Here is a 14435-nt window from a genome sequence, read left to right as displayed (position 1 = left end):
TTAAAAGTGCAATTTTACCCATGATTTTTTTTATTGCAATATTACCCTTGATTTTATATTTTAGATGCACTAAAATAAAAATATCATGAATAAAATTGTATCACTAAAAAGATGAAGTGTTGGTTGCACTTTAGAAATAAGACTAAGTGTGAAATTGCATATTTACCCATCAAAGTATTAAATACTACTCCTTCCGATTTTTTTTTTTTATAAGAGCTTAAAAATTGAATTGCTTTGCTCTTTTTTATAAAATTCCACTTCTAGTTATCTAAACAATTAATGTGTTTTTACTATTTTTTTCCTAATTAATTTTATTGATTGCATTAATTAAAATGTTTGCTACATTCCTTTTCATATTTTTTTTCTTTTACTTGCCCTTTATAAATAAGGGCATGTTTGTAAAAAAAATAATTTTTTACATATTTATTACTTTTAACTTAAATCGTATAATTTAGTTATTAGATTTTTGTAAAAAAAGACCAGAAAGAGTATTAATTTTACGTATTTTTTCCTATTTGTTATCATAAGTAAGACTTTTTACCATCTACCCAGCATAAAGCATGTCTTAACGAAAATAAAATATATATTTGATGATTATCTACCCAGCATAAAGCATGTCTTAACGAAAATAAAATATATATTTGATGATTATTTAAAAATATCTCATTATATAATAAATTAAAAAAAAAGGTGATAACAAATATAAAATATAGTAAATGGGTGTGTGCTTTTTTTCTTTCCTCCCAAAAAACATCTTTGACCAAATTTTGGCCCAAAAAAAATATCCTTGACCAAATATATGCTAAACAATGCTATTTAAGCAAATGCAATTTAAAAACAAATTATTTTCTTTGCAATCCCCACAATTCATATTCTCCCGCAGCATCGGCATCACTTCTCACCCCACCGCCCAAAATAATAGACGTCTCTCCCCTTAAATCCTATAACGTGAGAACCAGAGCAGGTTCACCAATCGCAATCCGGCCGCGTCAAATCGGATCTCAGTGCTCTCCGCTCTCACCCTTATTCTTCCGTCGACCTTGATACTGTGCTCGGCCTCAGAATTTGAAATTTATCGCGCTTGTAAGTTTCTTTTTGTTGTTTTCATGTATTCATATGTAGTAGTAGTTGCTCTTTTAAGTGAAATTTCACTTTTATTATTCTGGGGTGTTCTGTTTTATCTTAATTCAGTGCAAAGTTGAAATTTTTACGTTCTGTTTGCATTTCACTTAAACGATATTTCTAGTTTATAAATGCATATTCCTGTCCATGCTTCAGAGTGTAGTCTCATTTGGAAAGTTATGCTGTCGCTTCATGTTATGCAAATTTCTTTTGGTAAAATAATACACGAAATTTTTATTGTACAGGCATTGGTATACTATACCTAATTAGGGAATGTTTTCTGGATTGAAATTCATCCCTCGTGATCAGATCAATAAGGTTAGCGTATTTCTGCCATAATCAGATGTTCATATATACACACACACACATATATGTTTACGATCATGATAAGCTAGGCTGAACTGAAAACTTTCATTGTTATATCGGTGCTATGACAGGATGAGAACTTAGATTCTTCCTTGAAAGAGAGGAACAAATCTGATGCTAGAAAGAAAAAGAGTAAGAGTAAAAGGAAGAGCTCTAGATATGACTCTTCAGATGATGAGAGTCTTGAAAAGATCAAAAGGGCTTCTGGAAAGAAGAAGTGGTACTCCTCGGAAGAAGATTCTTCATCAAGTGAAAGTTCACAGGACAAAAAGAAGCGTAAGAAAAGGACACGAAAGAGAACTTATGATAATTGGTCTGATGACTCTGGAGAAAGGTCAAAAAGAAGATTAAGGTCGAGGAGCGGTAAAAAAGAATATACATCTGAAGAAGGTTCTTCATCAACTTCTGATGATAGTGATAGCTTTTTGGATGGACAAGCAAAGCCTAAAAAGACCCAAAGAAACGATGGGAGTCAAAAGAACAAGATAAAAGAGGAAGGTATAAATATTGCACCAAATTCATTAAGTGAGAAGGAGATCGCAAGAAAAGAAATGGGATTAGAGTGGATGCTTCGGTCTGAAAATAAGAGGCCTGCAGAACCAATTGAAAAAATAGCAGAGCAACCTTCAGTTGAGGAGGTATGTTTTAGTTGGAGAAAATTTTTCTAATTTCAGTCGTTAAAACACTGCTATATCCAATATAGTTGTAACGAAAGAAAGGATAATGCATACATATAGATCTTTGATATCTTATTGGCTCTTAATAATTTTGTACTGTACATCTAGGACTCTTGACCTGATTTTGCTTGAGAAATTTTTGCTGTCTAATGATATTCCTCAGTGGAGGAGAGTTTTGGACCATTGATATCTTATTGGAAATTGATAACTATTGTGCTTGTCTACACTCTAACTGGCCTGTTTACTACCGTATGTTGTTGGCCCAAGTGATGTAGGAGTGAGTCATGTTTTATTTTCCGTTGTTGATGCTCCAATTAGAATGTGTTTCCATATTCTATCAGTCTGAAATGTGCCTTTGTTTTGAAATTTGTCTTAATCTTTCAACCCATATGGTAGACAGTGTTTGCTTTTTTCTTGTTTTTTTTATTCAAAGTAGACAGTGTTTGCTTACCATACGCTTTTCCTCCCATAGACAGAGACTGTGAATCCCAAGGAATTGAATCCATACCTGAGAGATGATGGAAGTGGTTACCCAGAAGATAGTGATGGGGTTAAAGCTGGTGCAGACCAACTCTTATCTTCTTCCCTTGTTGGGGATGGCGGAGCCAGCTGGAGACTTAAAGCATTGAAGCGGGCACAAGAGCAAGCAGCTCGAGAGGGACGAAGGCTGGAGGAGGTATTGTGTGCTGCCTCTCTTATATGCTTTGAGTCCATCTTTGAGATTTTTGCTCCTAATTACTTTTATGCATTTGAATAAGTATAGGTTGTGGGAGAAAGATGGGGTTCACTTGGTGGTTTGACTGCATCTTTGGCATCTCATGCAGCAGCCCCATCTCGTTCTCATTTGCGTGCCATTAAAAGCAGGAAGAGAGGACTGACCGAAGAAGAAACACTAGATTCAGATAATCATGGAAAGGACACTAAAAGGGTAAGTTGGATTTCATTGAGAAAAAAATTTTCTGTTGCTATATTTTTCCCCTTTTTTTTTTTTTTAATTTTTAATGAAATGAATCCAGTTTATTGATGAATTAACATTATATTTTATGAAATTCATTTGTCAATTCTTGTAGAGGTTACTGAATTTGCTTGATAAAATTCTGGCAGGATTACTTGAAGGATGTATCTGTCCGACACCGTGAAATGAGGGCGCCTAAAATTCGAGATTCTTTATCCTGGGGTAAGCGTAAAAGTCAAGCTGTTGCAGCTGAGGATGCAAGGATTATTTCTGCAGCAGCATCTAGCATAAACAAGTTTGCTAACGATGGTAACTTTATGGATGAGTTCCTTTCCGAGAAGAAGAATGATTTTGATGGGCATGTTCAGGAAGATATCAAGGTGGAAAGCTCTCCATCAGATGCTGACAGACCTGCCCAGATGAGTCCTAATATTAAAGAGCAAGATCCACATACACCAGGCCTTGGGGTAATACAATAAAAAAAAAAATCACATTCTTCTTGGATTCACTTTTCCCCAATGCAACTCTTATTCGTAACTCTGTAGTTTGGAATTGATGAATGCTTATGAATGTAATAGTATTACTGTGATGGAGGATTAAACATCTTTGATATTATATCCCCTAGCTGGAATGAGTCTGTTTTTTGTGCCTCTATTGTGTTGAGTTTGGAAAGTTTTCTCTTTACCTTTGTGTTAGGTAATGATGGTTTGTTTTGGTTTCTGACAATATTTAGAATTTTCGATAACTAAGAAAATTTTTCATGGATAATAGATTCTTGTGAAGCTGTGATGAGGAAAGGAAATGTTTTTATTCATAGACTGTCGCCAGGCCCTTAGATCTAATTTGGGACAGCATGGCAATTTTTGGCATTTCTTTGGTTTTCAGCTCATATTATGTTCAAGGATGTCCTTGTAATAGACATCCAAAGGGGCGGGAGTAACCATATCTTTTTGTTTTTTCTTTTTTTTTGGGTATTGATGTCTAGCTTGTTTTGTTAGTTGTTTTTGTTTCTTCTGCTTCTTTGCTAAGGTCAATCTCTTGTCCCCCTCTTTTTTGTTACCTTTTCTTCTGGTCTCTAATAAGATTTCTTCTTTTTATGCTAAAAATGTAAGGATGGGATGAGTGCGAACCAGTTGGCAGCTAAGGCTATGCAGCTGCGTTTAAAGGGAAAGCATGAAGAAGCTGAGAAATTATTGGTAAGATGAGAAAATGTTCCTCTAATCTACACTTTGTTTATATTGCAGTTTAAGTTCTATGCTTTCTTACTTATTCTGGCGCACTCATTCTATAGGGTTTGTAGAGTGTATATATTCTGCATTGGCTTTAATTCTAGTTAATTCATCAATTCATTTCTTTTAAAGTTATCAAATAGTGAGGTGACAGTCATTGCTAACAGTTTTGTTTTCAGCGAACATTCCAGTTGTTTATGTGGAAGCATATTTCTAATATTAAGAGAATATGACTTCTAGATGCTCTGCTGAATTTTTGGTATTCTGTCCCCTGAGAATGAGAACAAACTGGGGCCTAAGCCTTAAATTTTCTGGAATGTTGATCGTCTTGATTTTCTTTTATTTAGGCTGGAACTAGACGCATGTTAGGCATGTTTAGAATTTTATTCACAAAACTAGACTTGAATTCATTCAGTATTCACTGCACGGATGAACATTTTTATTTGTTCGTGAAATTTAGGGTGATAACAAAATTATGCTCAGTGGAACTTAGGTACTGAAGAAAATTCAACACAGACCAGCCTTTGTAGCTTCTTTTATTCATATGACTCTCTTATTGCTGATAAGGTTTTATTTCTATAAGACTGCCAGACAATGAAGCTCCAAGACTCCCAATTCTTTGACATTACCCCTTACTCTCTACGATTTAGTCTAGTTTTTTTAACAGTCAGCCTTTCTCTGTTGTCAGTCTTCTTGTACAACTTACCATGTTATTTATGTGAGTTTTTCATTGGGATAATTTTCTTTAACAATTTTTGTTGTCTGTTGGCGGTTGTGAGAGAATGGGAGTAGTTGTGTTGCTCTTTCTTTTTGCTGTTTATTATTTTTTGTCTTGCTTGGAATATCTATTGTCATGTTGTCATCTGCAACATATCCTTTAGGTTCAGTGATAATTTGAATATTTGAACCCGTTTTCTGGTTTCCTTTTCTCTTATGGGCAGCAAAAGTCTAAGAGCATGACCACAAAACCAAGCAATCAAGATCAAATAATCAGGCCAAGAACCGACGGAAGTGCTAGCAGGTACTTCCCTCTTTTTGGAACTCTATCTCGATCTTTTTTATTTTTGGTTGAGTCTATCTCTATGCAACCAAAGAAATCAAATAGACCAAGGTGCAAAATTATTTAGGAGTTAGACATGAAATCTATCAATTAACACATAGAACTCCCTAACATTACCTACATGCCCGTGATGCACGGTAACCACTAATTAGGCCCTGTTAATCAATTAGTGGTGACAAGAGACTAAGTTTAGGGATAGAAATATATTCAAATAGTGGGACTTACCACTCTATCTTCTAAGTCCCTTAATTCTGGATATGTTTGATATAGCTACTTCTGATGTGCCTTGTGACTAAGGTGCAGTTTCTTCAATAGTTCCAGAAAAAATGCTAATTCTTCTTATATAATAGTTTGTTTTCGTTTCTTTGTACTTTCTTCTATTTAAGTAACTAAAAATTGCTCTACGTGCTTGTCCTTGTTCTGAAAACTGCGTAGTAGCTGTTTGTTTCTTGTAAATTGCCATTGTAATAGCTATTTTGACACTTCCACTCTTTGTAAGATATGCCAAGCAGAGCATATCCTTTCAGCAGAAAAAAGGAGAGGATGATGCTGATATGCATCTTGCTCAGAAGATTATGCAGAACAAGCAGTTTAAAATTTCTAGTCGGGCAGATGATGAGTATGACTATGAAGATGGTGAAAGCAGAAAGAGCCGAAAGAAGAGAGATAGCAATGACCATAAAACGGCTCAAAAGAACACTCTTGCTAAGCGGATTTTGACCCAGCAAGAGCGTTGCCTCTTTTGTCTAGAGAATCCTAATCGTCCCATGCATCTCGTCGTTTCGATAGCAAATCACACATATCTGATGTTGCCAAAGTGGCAGCCTGTGGTGCCTGGCCATTGTTGCATTTTACCCATTCAGGTGAGCTTATTTTTATTGTCAATATACTAATTGGTGTTCAAACTAACCTAAAGCATCATGATTTTCCCTACCAGAAACAAAATTCTAAAATATGACTGAATGTCATAGTACTTTTTTTTAGTAAGCAGCGAATGTCTTAATACTCTAATAATGACCTTTGCTGCATATCTCTCAATAATGACCGGGACACAATTTTCTATGTATGATGAAAGAAATTATTTAACTATGAAAAAGGCATCTGAAGCAAAATGGTCATGCTTAAGGTTTTGAAGTATCTTCATAGAGACAATGAGGAAAGAGGAAAGTCTTGGACAACATTTTGGTGACGGGGACTATAATTTTTTTGGCATTTGCTTAAACTGTCCTGATTTTATGCGGTACCACTGCTTGTCTTTGGAAAATGGAAAGCAACATAGAAGTATAAGGCGGACGTTAATTTTTCTTTTTTGGCTATCATATGTGTGGCATTAATTGAAATATAGTGACTGAGTTGAGCTTTGTGTATCTTTACAATAAGGCAATAGTGTTGTAATTACTATTAATATTATTATTTACCTTTCAGCTCTAAAATTTTGTATTTATCTGCTACTTGTTACTTTACAGCATGAATCAGCTACAAGAACTGTGGATGACACTGTGTGGACTGAAATTCGGAACTTCAAGAAATGCCTCATTATGATGTTTGCAAAGCAAGAGAAGGAGGTGGTGTTTCTTGAAACTGTGATGGGATTGGCACAACAGCGTCGCCATTGTATGATTGAATGCATTCCCTTGCCCCAGGATATTGCCAAAGAGGCTCCTTTGTACTTTAAGAAGGTTAGATTTCAAATATCATCTTTGTTTAGTATCATCTGTTGACACCAGGACTAACTGTATCATTGATGAGTCATACTTCACTCTGCTGCCATTTACATTAAGCTTGCAAAAATTGCTATTCCATTGACAATTGGCTTTATTCTTTATGGTATTTGTTGTTAGAAGTGGGATTGATGCTGGTATCTGTGGTCAAAGGCCCCGTGATAGTGGTAGAATCTGATTTTTAATGTTTCTACATGCTGTGATATAGTTTGTTGTTATCTTGATTTGGATTATACTTGACATTATTATTTTATTGCTTTCTGCTAAATGTCCCTGCATTTGGTCTGTACCTTTGGCTTTTCCCTGCTATCACTGACACCGAATTCTATCTCATGAAATAAAACAAGATACTGTTTTTGAAGAAATGACCCCTCAAAAGCAGCCGTATTCGGTGCAATGCTGATATACTATATTCATGCTCTTTCATTTTGTGCTCACTATGTGATTCGATTCATCTTTATTTTCAAAATTTTCAACTCATTGTCGCTTCTCAAATTGATGGCATCACAGGCAATTGATGAAGCTGAAGATGAGTGGAGCCAGCACAATGCCAAAAAGCTCATCGATACAAGTCAAAAGGGATTGCGGAATTCTATTCCCAAGCATTTCCCTTACTTCCACGTTGAGTTTGGACTGAACAAAGGTTTTGTGCATGTTATAGATGATGAGAAGCAGTTCAATAGCAACCTTGGCCTTAATGTCATCAGGGGAATGCTGCATCTGGCTGAGGAGGACATGTACCGGCGCCGGCGTTATGAGGCAGTGGATGTGCAAAAACAAGCAGTTGCCAGCTTCTTAAAAGAGTGGGGCCCCTTTGACTGGACAAAGCAGCTTCATGAAGGGTGATTTTACCTATCATTTGGTGTTTCCAACTTAATTTGACTTGTAGATATTTGTAAAAAGATACTCATTGTAGCGAGTAAAAATAACACTAGCATTTTTGTCTTTCAGATTTTTTTTTTTTGGGGTGAGAAATCTTCTTTTAGATTTTATGTATTAGAGAAAGGCATATTTTGTTTGTATTATTTCGGTGCAGTTTAGAAATAACATTCTATACTCAGATGCAGCACCACTTTGAGACCACTTGCTGTTTCTTATTTCTCCAGGTTATAAGGATGCCCCATACATAGGAGCAATAGCCAATAATATCTTTCAAACGTTGAGCCGCCTCAGTTAGGATCTTTTAAAAACGCAATGCCTCTAGCGTCGCCTTTTGCAATTAACTAAGGTCCTGTTTGGCAAAGCGATAGAAATCAGTTATAAGCATGTTTTATGTAAACTAAGACAAAACTCATCTCACATACTTATCTCGTATTTTGTAAATCACCATTAAAAAGTTATTTATAAGCCATCGGCTCTAAACCTTGTCTTGGTTTTTCTGTAGATACCTAAGAATCCTGTTGACAGTTGTGTGTGGGGGTGAGAAAATTAGCTTTCCAATTGTACGATTGGGTTTAATGGTTCCATTGGAATATTTGCAAGCCTAGCTATCAGCAGCTCAGTCTCCTTTAATAAGTTTGGGGTGTGTGTCCGTACCCCAGAAATACCTTAATGACCCGAAGTGTTTGATTTCAAATTCATCGTATGGTTAGATTAGATATGCTGTCATGGGTTGAAATGAAGCCTCCGAAGGCTAAGCAGCAGATGTTTAGGAAGCTGACTTCATGATTCACAATTAGATATTGATTTTTAGGGAATTTTTTCCCTTAAAAAAGATTAATGTACTAGAAAATATGTTTTTTTACAAACAAATATGAACAAATTTTATGGTGAATATTATGACATGGCTTAAGGAATAGGGCTCAATATTATTGTTTTTATTATAATAAATTTTAAGAAATATACTAGAAATTATGTTTTTTTAAAAAAAATATTAATATTGGCTTTTTCGTATTCCTCCAGGTTATAAGGATGCCCATACATACTGCAAATTACCTCCATGCCCCATGATCTTTTCTTTATGTATAATTTTATTTATGATCTTATTTTTCAAATACACTAAAATAAAAAAAATCATGGGTAAAATTGTATCAAGATTTTTTTTTACCAGCAAATTGTATCAAGATTAAGGTATTAAGTGCACATGAGAGATAATATTAGTGATCAAATGCACCTTCACCCTTTGCAAAATTATTAATAAAATTTTAAATTATTAAAAACAAATAAATAAATTCAAACTCCTAAGTTTTAGTTAGGACAGTTCAACATGATACTATCTCTAGTACTTAATACAATAGTTTGATATTCAATTTGGCTTTAAATATAATATTCCAATTCACTCTGTTTAGCATATTTATCCATTCTTTTTCAAGGCAGTCTTTGTAATAGCTGTACATATTAAATGTTTTATCAAATAGTAATTTTAGCCAGCACACATGATTAGCAAAGGTGTTTTAGGGAAGACAATACCTATTTATTACAAATAACTAACTCAAACTAATTTTTTTAATATACTCAAATTAGTCAACTAGCTCTTATATTAAGGATCATAATAAAGAATATATAAAAAAATTATCTTATAAAACATTAAATTTAGATTTTGACAATTGAAACAATAAATGAGAAGGTGGAGTGATTCCTTTTTCTTTTTTTTTCCAATACAAGAGAGTGAGTTGCTCAGTAAAATACAAACTAGTCAAAGGAGAAATTAGATCTATACACTCAGAACGTGAGAAGTAACTAAGGCGCCTAACCGTGGAGGACAAGAGCCTTGAGAGAAAATATTTACTCATGCCCTCTTTAGCAGGAAAGTCAGCAACTCGATCCCTCTCCATGGGACTCCACATCATTTTTCCAGTGCCGTCCACACTTGAGAAGTGTTAGGAGACGACATTCTAAATAGGGCCCAAAATTGGATTTAAGGTCTTTTCTTTTTGGGCTGAAATTGGATGTGTGGACTGGAATCATATTTTTCTAAGTAGGGCCCCAAATTGGATGTAAGGACTTTTCGTTCTAGCCCAAGATGTAGTTTTGGGCCACACTTAAGAAGGGTTGGGAGACAACATTCTAAATGGGGCCTAAAATTGGAAATAACGACTTCTTTTTTGGGCCAAAATTGGATGTGTGGACTAGAATACTCCTCTGATCCTTAATATAAGACCCATTTAACTAATTTGATTAGATTAAAGAAGTTAGGTAAGTTAGTTAATTATAAGAAAAGTGACACATTTTTCCTAAAACACCATAATCATCTTTATTAATACCTCCTCTTCCTCTTCTACTTGACTATGGTTGAGGGGGTATCCATAGGGGTAATTTAAAGAAAATTGATAAATATGAGAAATGGATCTTATATTTAGGATCAAAACCAACTCAAGAATTGGGTCTTATATTAAAGACCGGAAGAGTAATATTTTTTGTGCTTGTTATGTTTTAGCTACATTGTGGGCCCAAAGTCTATTATGAGGGTATTTGTTATTATGGCTGGTCCTAATTATAAAATCTCATTTATAGTTTACAAATAAGATCTTATAATTAGAATCGGAGGTAGTATAACTTATGAGGCCCTAAATGTGAGTGTGCGTGTCTTTTTGTTTCTCTATTTCTGTTTTTTTTTTTTTTTTTTGAGGTGAATCAAAGGGGTTAGGCCCTTTGTTTCCCTGATTCAGGGGCGTATTGTTTTTGTTTGTTTAATGGAAAGACAAAGTCATCTTGATAACCATATTAAATTACAACGTAATTAACATGGATAGTGTTTGTTTTTTTCATAAAAAAAAGTAGTGTATTGTTTTCTTTTTTCTCGTTAATAAAAATTTGACCTTAGGATAAAAAAATACAATTTTGATTAAAATAAAATATAAAAAAATATCTTGATATCAAATAATAATTTTTTAACCAGCATATAAAATAATGGTTTTAAATAAACCAAATAGCATAATGAATTTTATAGTAGTACTTATTAAATATTTAATATTATTTAATATTTATTTTTTTATATTACTTAATATTTAATTTAACTTTATGTTTTCATTCCACTTTTCACCTTCTGTCACGCTCATGTTACTGTGCTTGTTTAGCGACTGGGTTTTAGTGGAAAATAAGGTTATACTTGCTGTTAAAGTTATCTAAACTGATGTTTCTCCCTGGAAAGCAATCAGAGGCAAACTTAGCATTAAATTAAACTAAGTTATGAAATACTGTTCTAAGAATCATAATACATTAAGTGGTAAAATTTTTTGAAATATCGTTCCAAGTATAGCATGGAATCAATCTATATCTCATATGTATTTCTCCTTTGAAGGAGTATGATGGGATTCTGCAGTTAGGATGGTGTTTCTTGCATCTTATAAGACAATCATGTTGAGCTTGGAGAAGGCACTTGCTAGTTTAATTCTGTAAATCTGTATTGAAGTTGGAATTCAATTACAAAATCATATTTTCGGGCGCAAGTTATCTAAATGTTATCATCTAGAGTTTTTATTTAAGTGCAAAACTTGATAGACATTCAGAAAAGTTCCTATAAAATCTTGATTATTTGGTTTACCAATGGTTATATTATCTTTATGTGCAGTTCATTTTACAAATTCTTGTAGAGGTTACTGAATTTGACATAACTAGAGGGTGCATCAGTCGGGCACTGGAGAATGCAGGCACCTAAACTTCAAGATTCTTTATTATGGGGTAAACGAAAAACTCAAGCTGTGGCAGCTGAGGATGCCAGGATCTTTGCAGCAGATAATGGTTCCAAGAAGAAAAAAGAGTTCCACGGAGTTATTCAGGAAAATGTGGTGAGTTCTATGGGGTTCTCTGGCCTTGTCACTTTTGTTTGTTTTCTATTTTCTTCATTACTAAGTTCAATATCTTATTCCCCTATTTTTTTGTTACCTTCTTTTCTGCTCCCTGGTAAGATTTCTTATTTTATGCAAAATGAAAAGGATGGGATGACTGAAAACCAATTAACAGCTAAGGCTTTGCAGCTACGTTTGAAGGGAAAGCATGACGAAGCTGAGAAATTATTGGTGAGTTGAGAAAAAGTTATCTCTAAACTAGATAACCTGATTCCATTTTTTTATCTTCTCTTGTTTATGTGGGCAAAGGGTATGAGCTCAAAGCAGGGGAATCAAGGATACATAATCAGTCCAAGAACTGAAGGAAGTTCAGGCAGGTATTTTTCTATTTTTAGAATTCTATCTCAATTACCATTAACACTTAAGATTGCTGTTGACATTTCCCATTCTGACCCAGCAAAAAGGGCCTTCCAAAGAATGATGATCATGCAAAGCATATTTCAACACAGCAGGAGCGTTGCTTCTTTTGCCTGGAAAATACAGATCGTCCAATGCATCTTGTGATTTCAATTGCAAATTGCACATATCTAACCAAATTGGCAGCCGGTGGTGCCCGCTCATTGTTGCATTTTACCCATTCTGGTGAGCTTACCTTTGATGTCGGTATGCTTCTTGTCTTTTTAACTAACTTCCTTACAACACACTTTTTCTACTGGTTTAAAGCAGCAATGGTATTAATACTCAATAATGATCTGGTCACATGTTTCTTTAAAGGCATCTGAAGCAAATGCTTATCCTTAAAGATTTGAACTATCTTTTTCTATTGAGACTATGGGGAAGGATGAAAGTCTTAGATGAGATTGTAGTCACAAGGACTAGAAATTATGGTTGTCATGGTTGGTTGTCCTATTGCTTGTCTTTGGAAAAAAGTGAAAGCAACGCCAATTTTTATAACCTGACCTTAAATTTTTGTTTGTTGTTCATCGCAAATTTGTTGTTAATTGAAATATGGTGAACTAAGTTGAGTTTCTGGATCTGTAAAATAAGACAGTGTTGTAATAACTATTAATAATGTTAGTAACCTTTCAGCTCTAAATTGTGTATTTGCCTACTATACTTGACAGCATGAATCAGCTACAAGAGCTGTGGATGATGATGTGTGGATTGAAGTTCATAATTTCAAGCAATGCTCAAGTATGATGTTCGCAAAGCAAGAGAAGGAGTTGATTTTTCTTGAAACCGTGATTGGATTAGCGCAACAGCGCCGTCATTGCATGATTGAGTGCATACCAGTACCCAAAGATGTCGCCAGAACGGCTCCTTCATACTTCAAGAAGGTTAGATCTCGAACACTTTCTTTGTCTAGTACTATCGGTCTTAGATATAAAAGCTAGTTAACTAATTTGAGTATATTAAAAAAATAAGTTAAGTTAGTTATTTCTAATAAATAAGTATTGTATTTCTTAAAATATCTTGGTTAATCAAGTGTATTGGCTAGAATTACTATTATTTGAAGGACTATATTGAAAAAAAATGAATAAATATGAGAGACAAAGTTGATTGAGGCCTTATATTTAGGACCAAAATAAAAGTTAAATAAGGTTATATATTAAGGATCGGAGGTAGTATTATATATTGACACCATGACTGACTTGACCATAGATGATATTTGCTCCACTTTGCTGGGCATTTTACATGGAGAGTGCAGAAAGTGCTATTCCTTTGTAGTTTCTTTATTCTTTGGGGTATTCGGTGTTAGCAGTAGGATGATATTGCTATCAGTGATCAATAGCCCTTTAATGCTGGTAGAAACTGATTTTTATGTTTCTATTTGCTGTGATCACTTTTTTTTTTTTATCTGAATATGCTTGAGGTTATTATTTTATTGCTTTCTGCATAATGTCTCCATTGCATTTACTCTCTACTTTTGGCTTTTCGTTGCTCTTAGTGACCCTGCAAATCTATTTGCTATTTCATGAAATACAAGATATCTGTTTAAAGAAATGATAGCTCTGAAACTGCAGTATTTCGTTCAATGCTCATGCAGAAACAAGCTGTTGCCAGATTCTTGAAAGAGTGGGAGCCCTTCGACTGGACAAAACAGCTCCATGAAGGGTGATCACACCTCTGCGCCTCTGTTTCTAACACACTTTTGACTTGTAGATATTTCTAAGTAATACTTATTGTAGCAAGTGAAAATTGTATAGGTTTCCAGGTAATACTTCTTGACTTCTTGTTATGTAATATTTTTCCAATAGCAACTGTATATCAATTACTCAACAAAAGGCAGTAAGGCATTACAAAGCAAAAACCATCTACCATCTTTGATCAAGCACTTATTGTTGATATTGCCAAGTAACATTTATTGTAGCAAATAAAAATAATTGCGAAGGTTTTATGTTTTTTTTTAGGGGAATTACAATTAGGTCTTAAGGAATGGATTTAATTAACCTAGAGTCTATTGACAATTAAAAAGTATGTAATGACAGGTTTTAGGATAGGAAAAGGAAATGAGAACAAGTTCATGCTGGTCACTTATTATTAGGATAAAATATGTAATGGGGTCTTATATTTAGGA

At 34.2% G+C, this 14435-nt stretch overlaps 1 protein-coding gene across 3 annotated transcripts; it reads left to right on the top strand.

Annotated features, from left to right (window-relative positions):
* The first annotated feature begins 918 nt into the window (after window positions 1-918).
* LOC114746835 (CWF19-like protein 2) lies at window positions 919-8642 on the top strand. 3 transcript variants are annotated; one of them, XR_003740315.1, is made up of 13 exons: window positions 919-1083; window positions 1368-1440; window positions 1560-2126; window positions 2638-2841; window positions 2929-3093; window positions 3270-3587; window positions 4233-4316; window positions 5291-5370; window positions 5909-6272; window positions 6876-7088; window positions 7641-7992; window positions 8237-8404; window positions 8515-8642. XR_003740315.1 is itself a non-coding variant. In XM_028935121.1 (12 exons), exons 2-11 carry the CDS (start codon window positions 1396-1398, stop codon window positions 7974-7976), a joined length of 2376 nt encoding a protein of 791 aa, XP_028790954.1. In that variant the 5' UTR covers window positions 919-1083; window positions 1368-1395; the 3' UTR covers window positions 7977-7992; window positions 8237-8642. The 3 variants fall into 3 exon arrangements, 2 of the variants coding, with proteins under 2 accessions (XP_028790954.1, XP_028790953.1); XM_028935121.1 differs by having other exon boundaries at window positions 8237-8642; XM_028935120.1 differs by lacking the exons at window positions 8237-8404; window positions 8515-8642 and having other exon boundaries at window positions 7641-8190.
* Window positions 8643-14435: the final 5793 nt, after the last annotated feature.

The sequence above is a fragment of the Neltuma alba genome, unplaced genomic scaffold, assembly GCF_004799145.2.
Source record: "Neltuma alba isolate B1F8T4 unplaced genomic scaffold, ASM479914v2 tig00005117_pilon, whole genome shotgun sequence".
NCBI classification, from domain to species: Eukaryota; Viridiplantae; Streptophyta; class Magnoliopsida; order Fabales; family Fabaceae; genus Neltuma; species Neltuma alba.
Note: the sequence above shows the minus strand (reverse complement) of the source record. Positions and strands in the feature narration are given on the sequence as shown.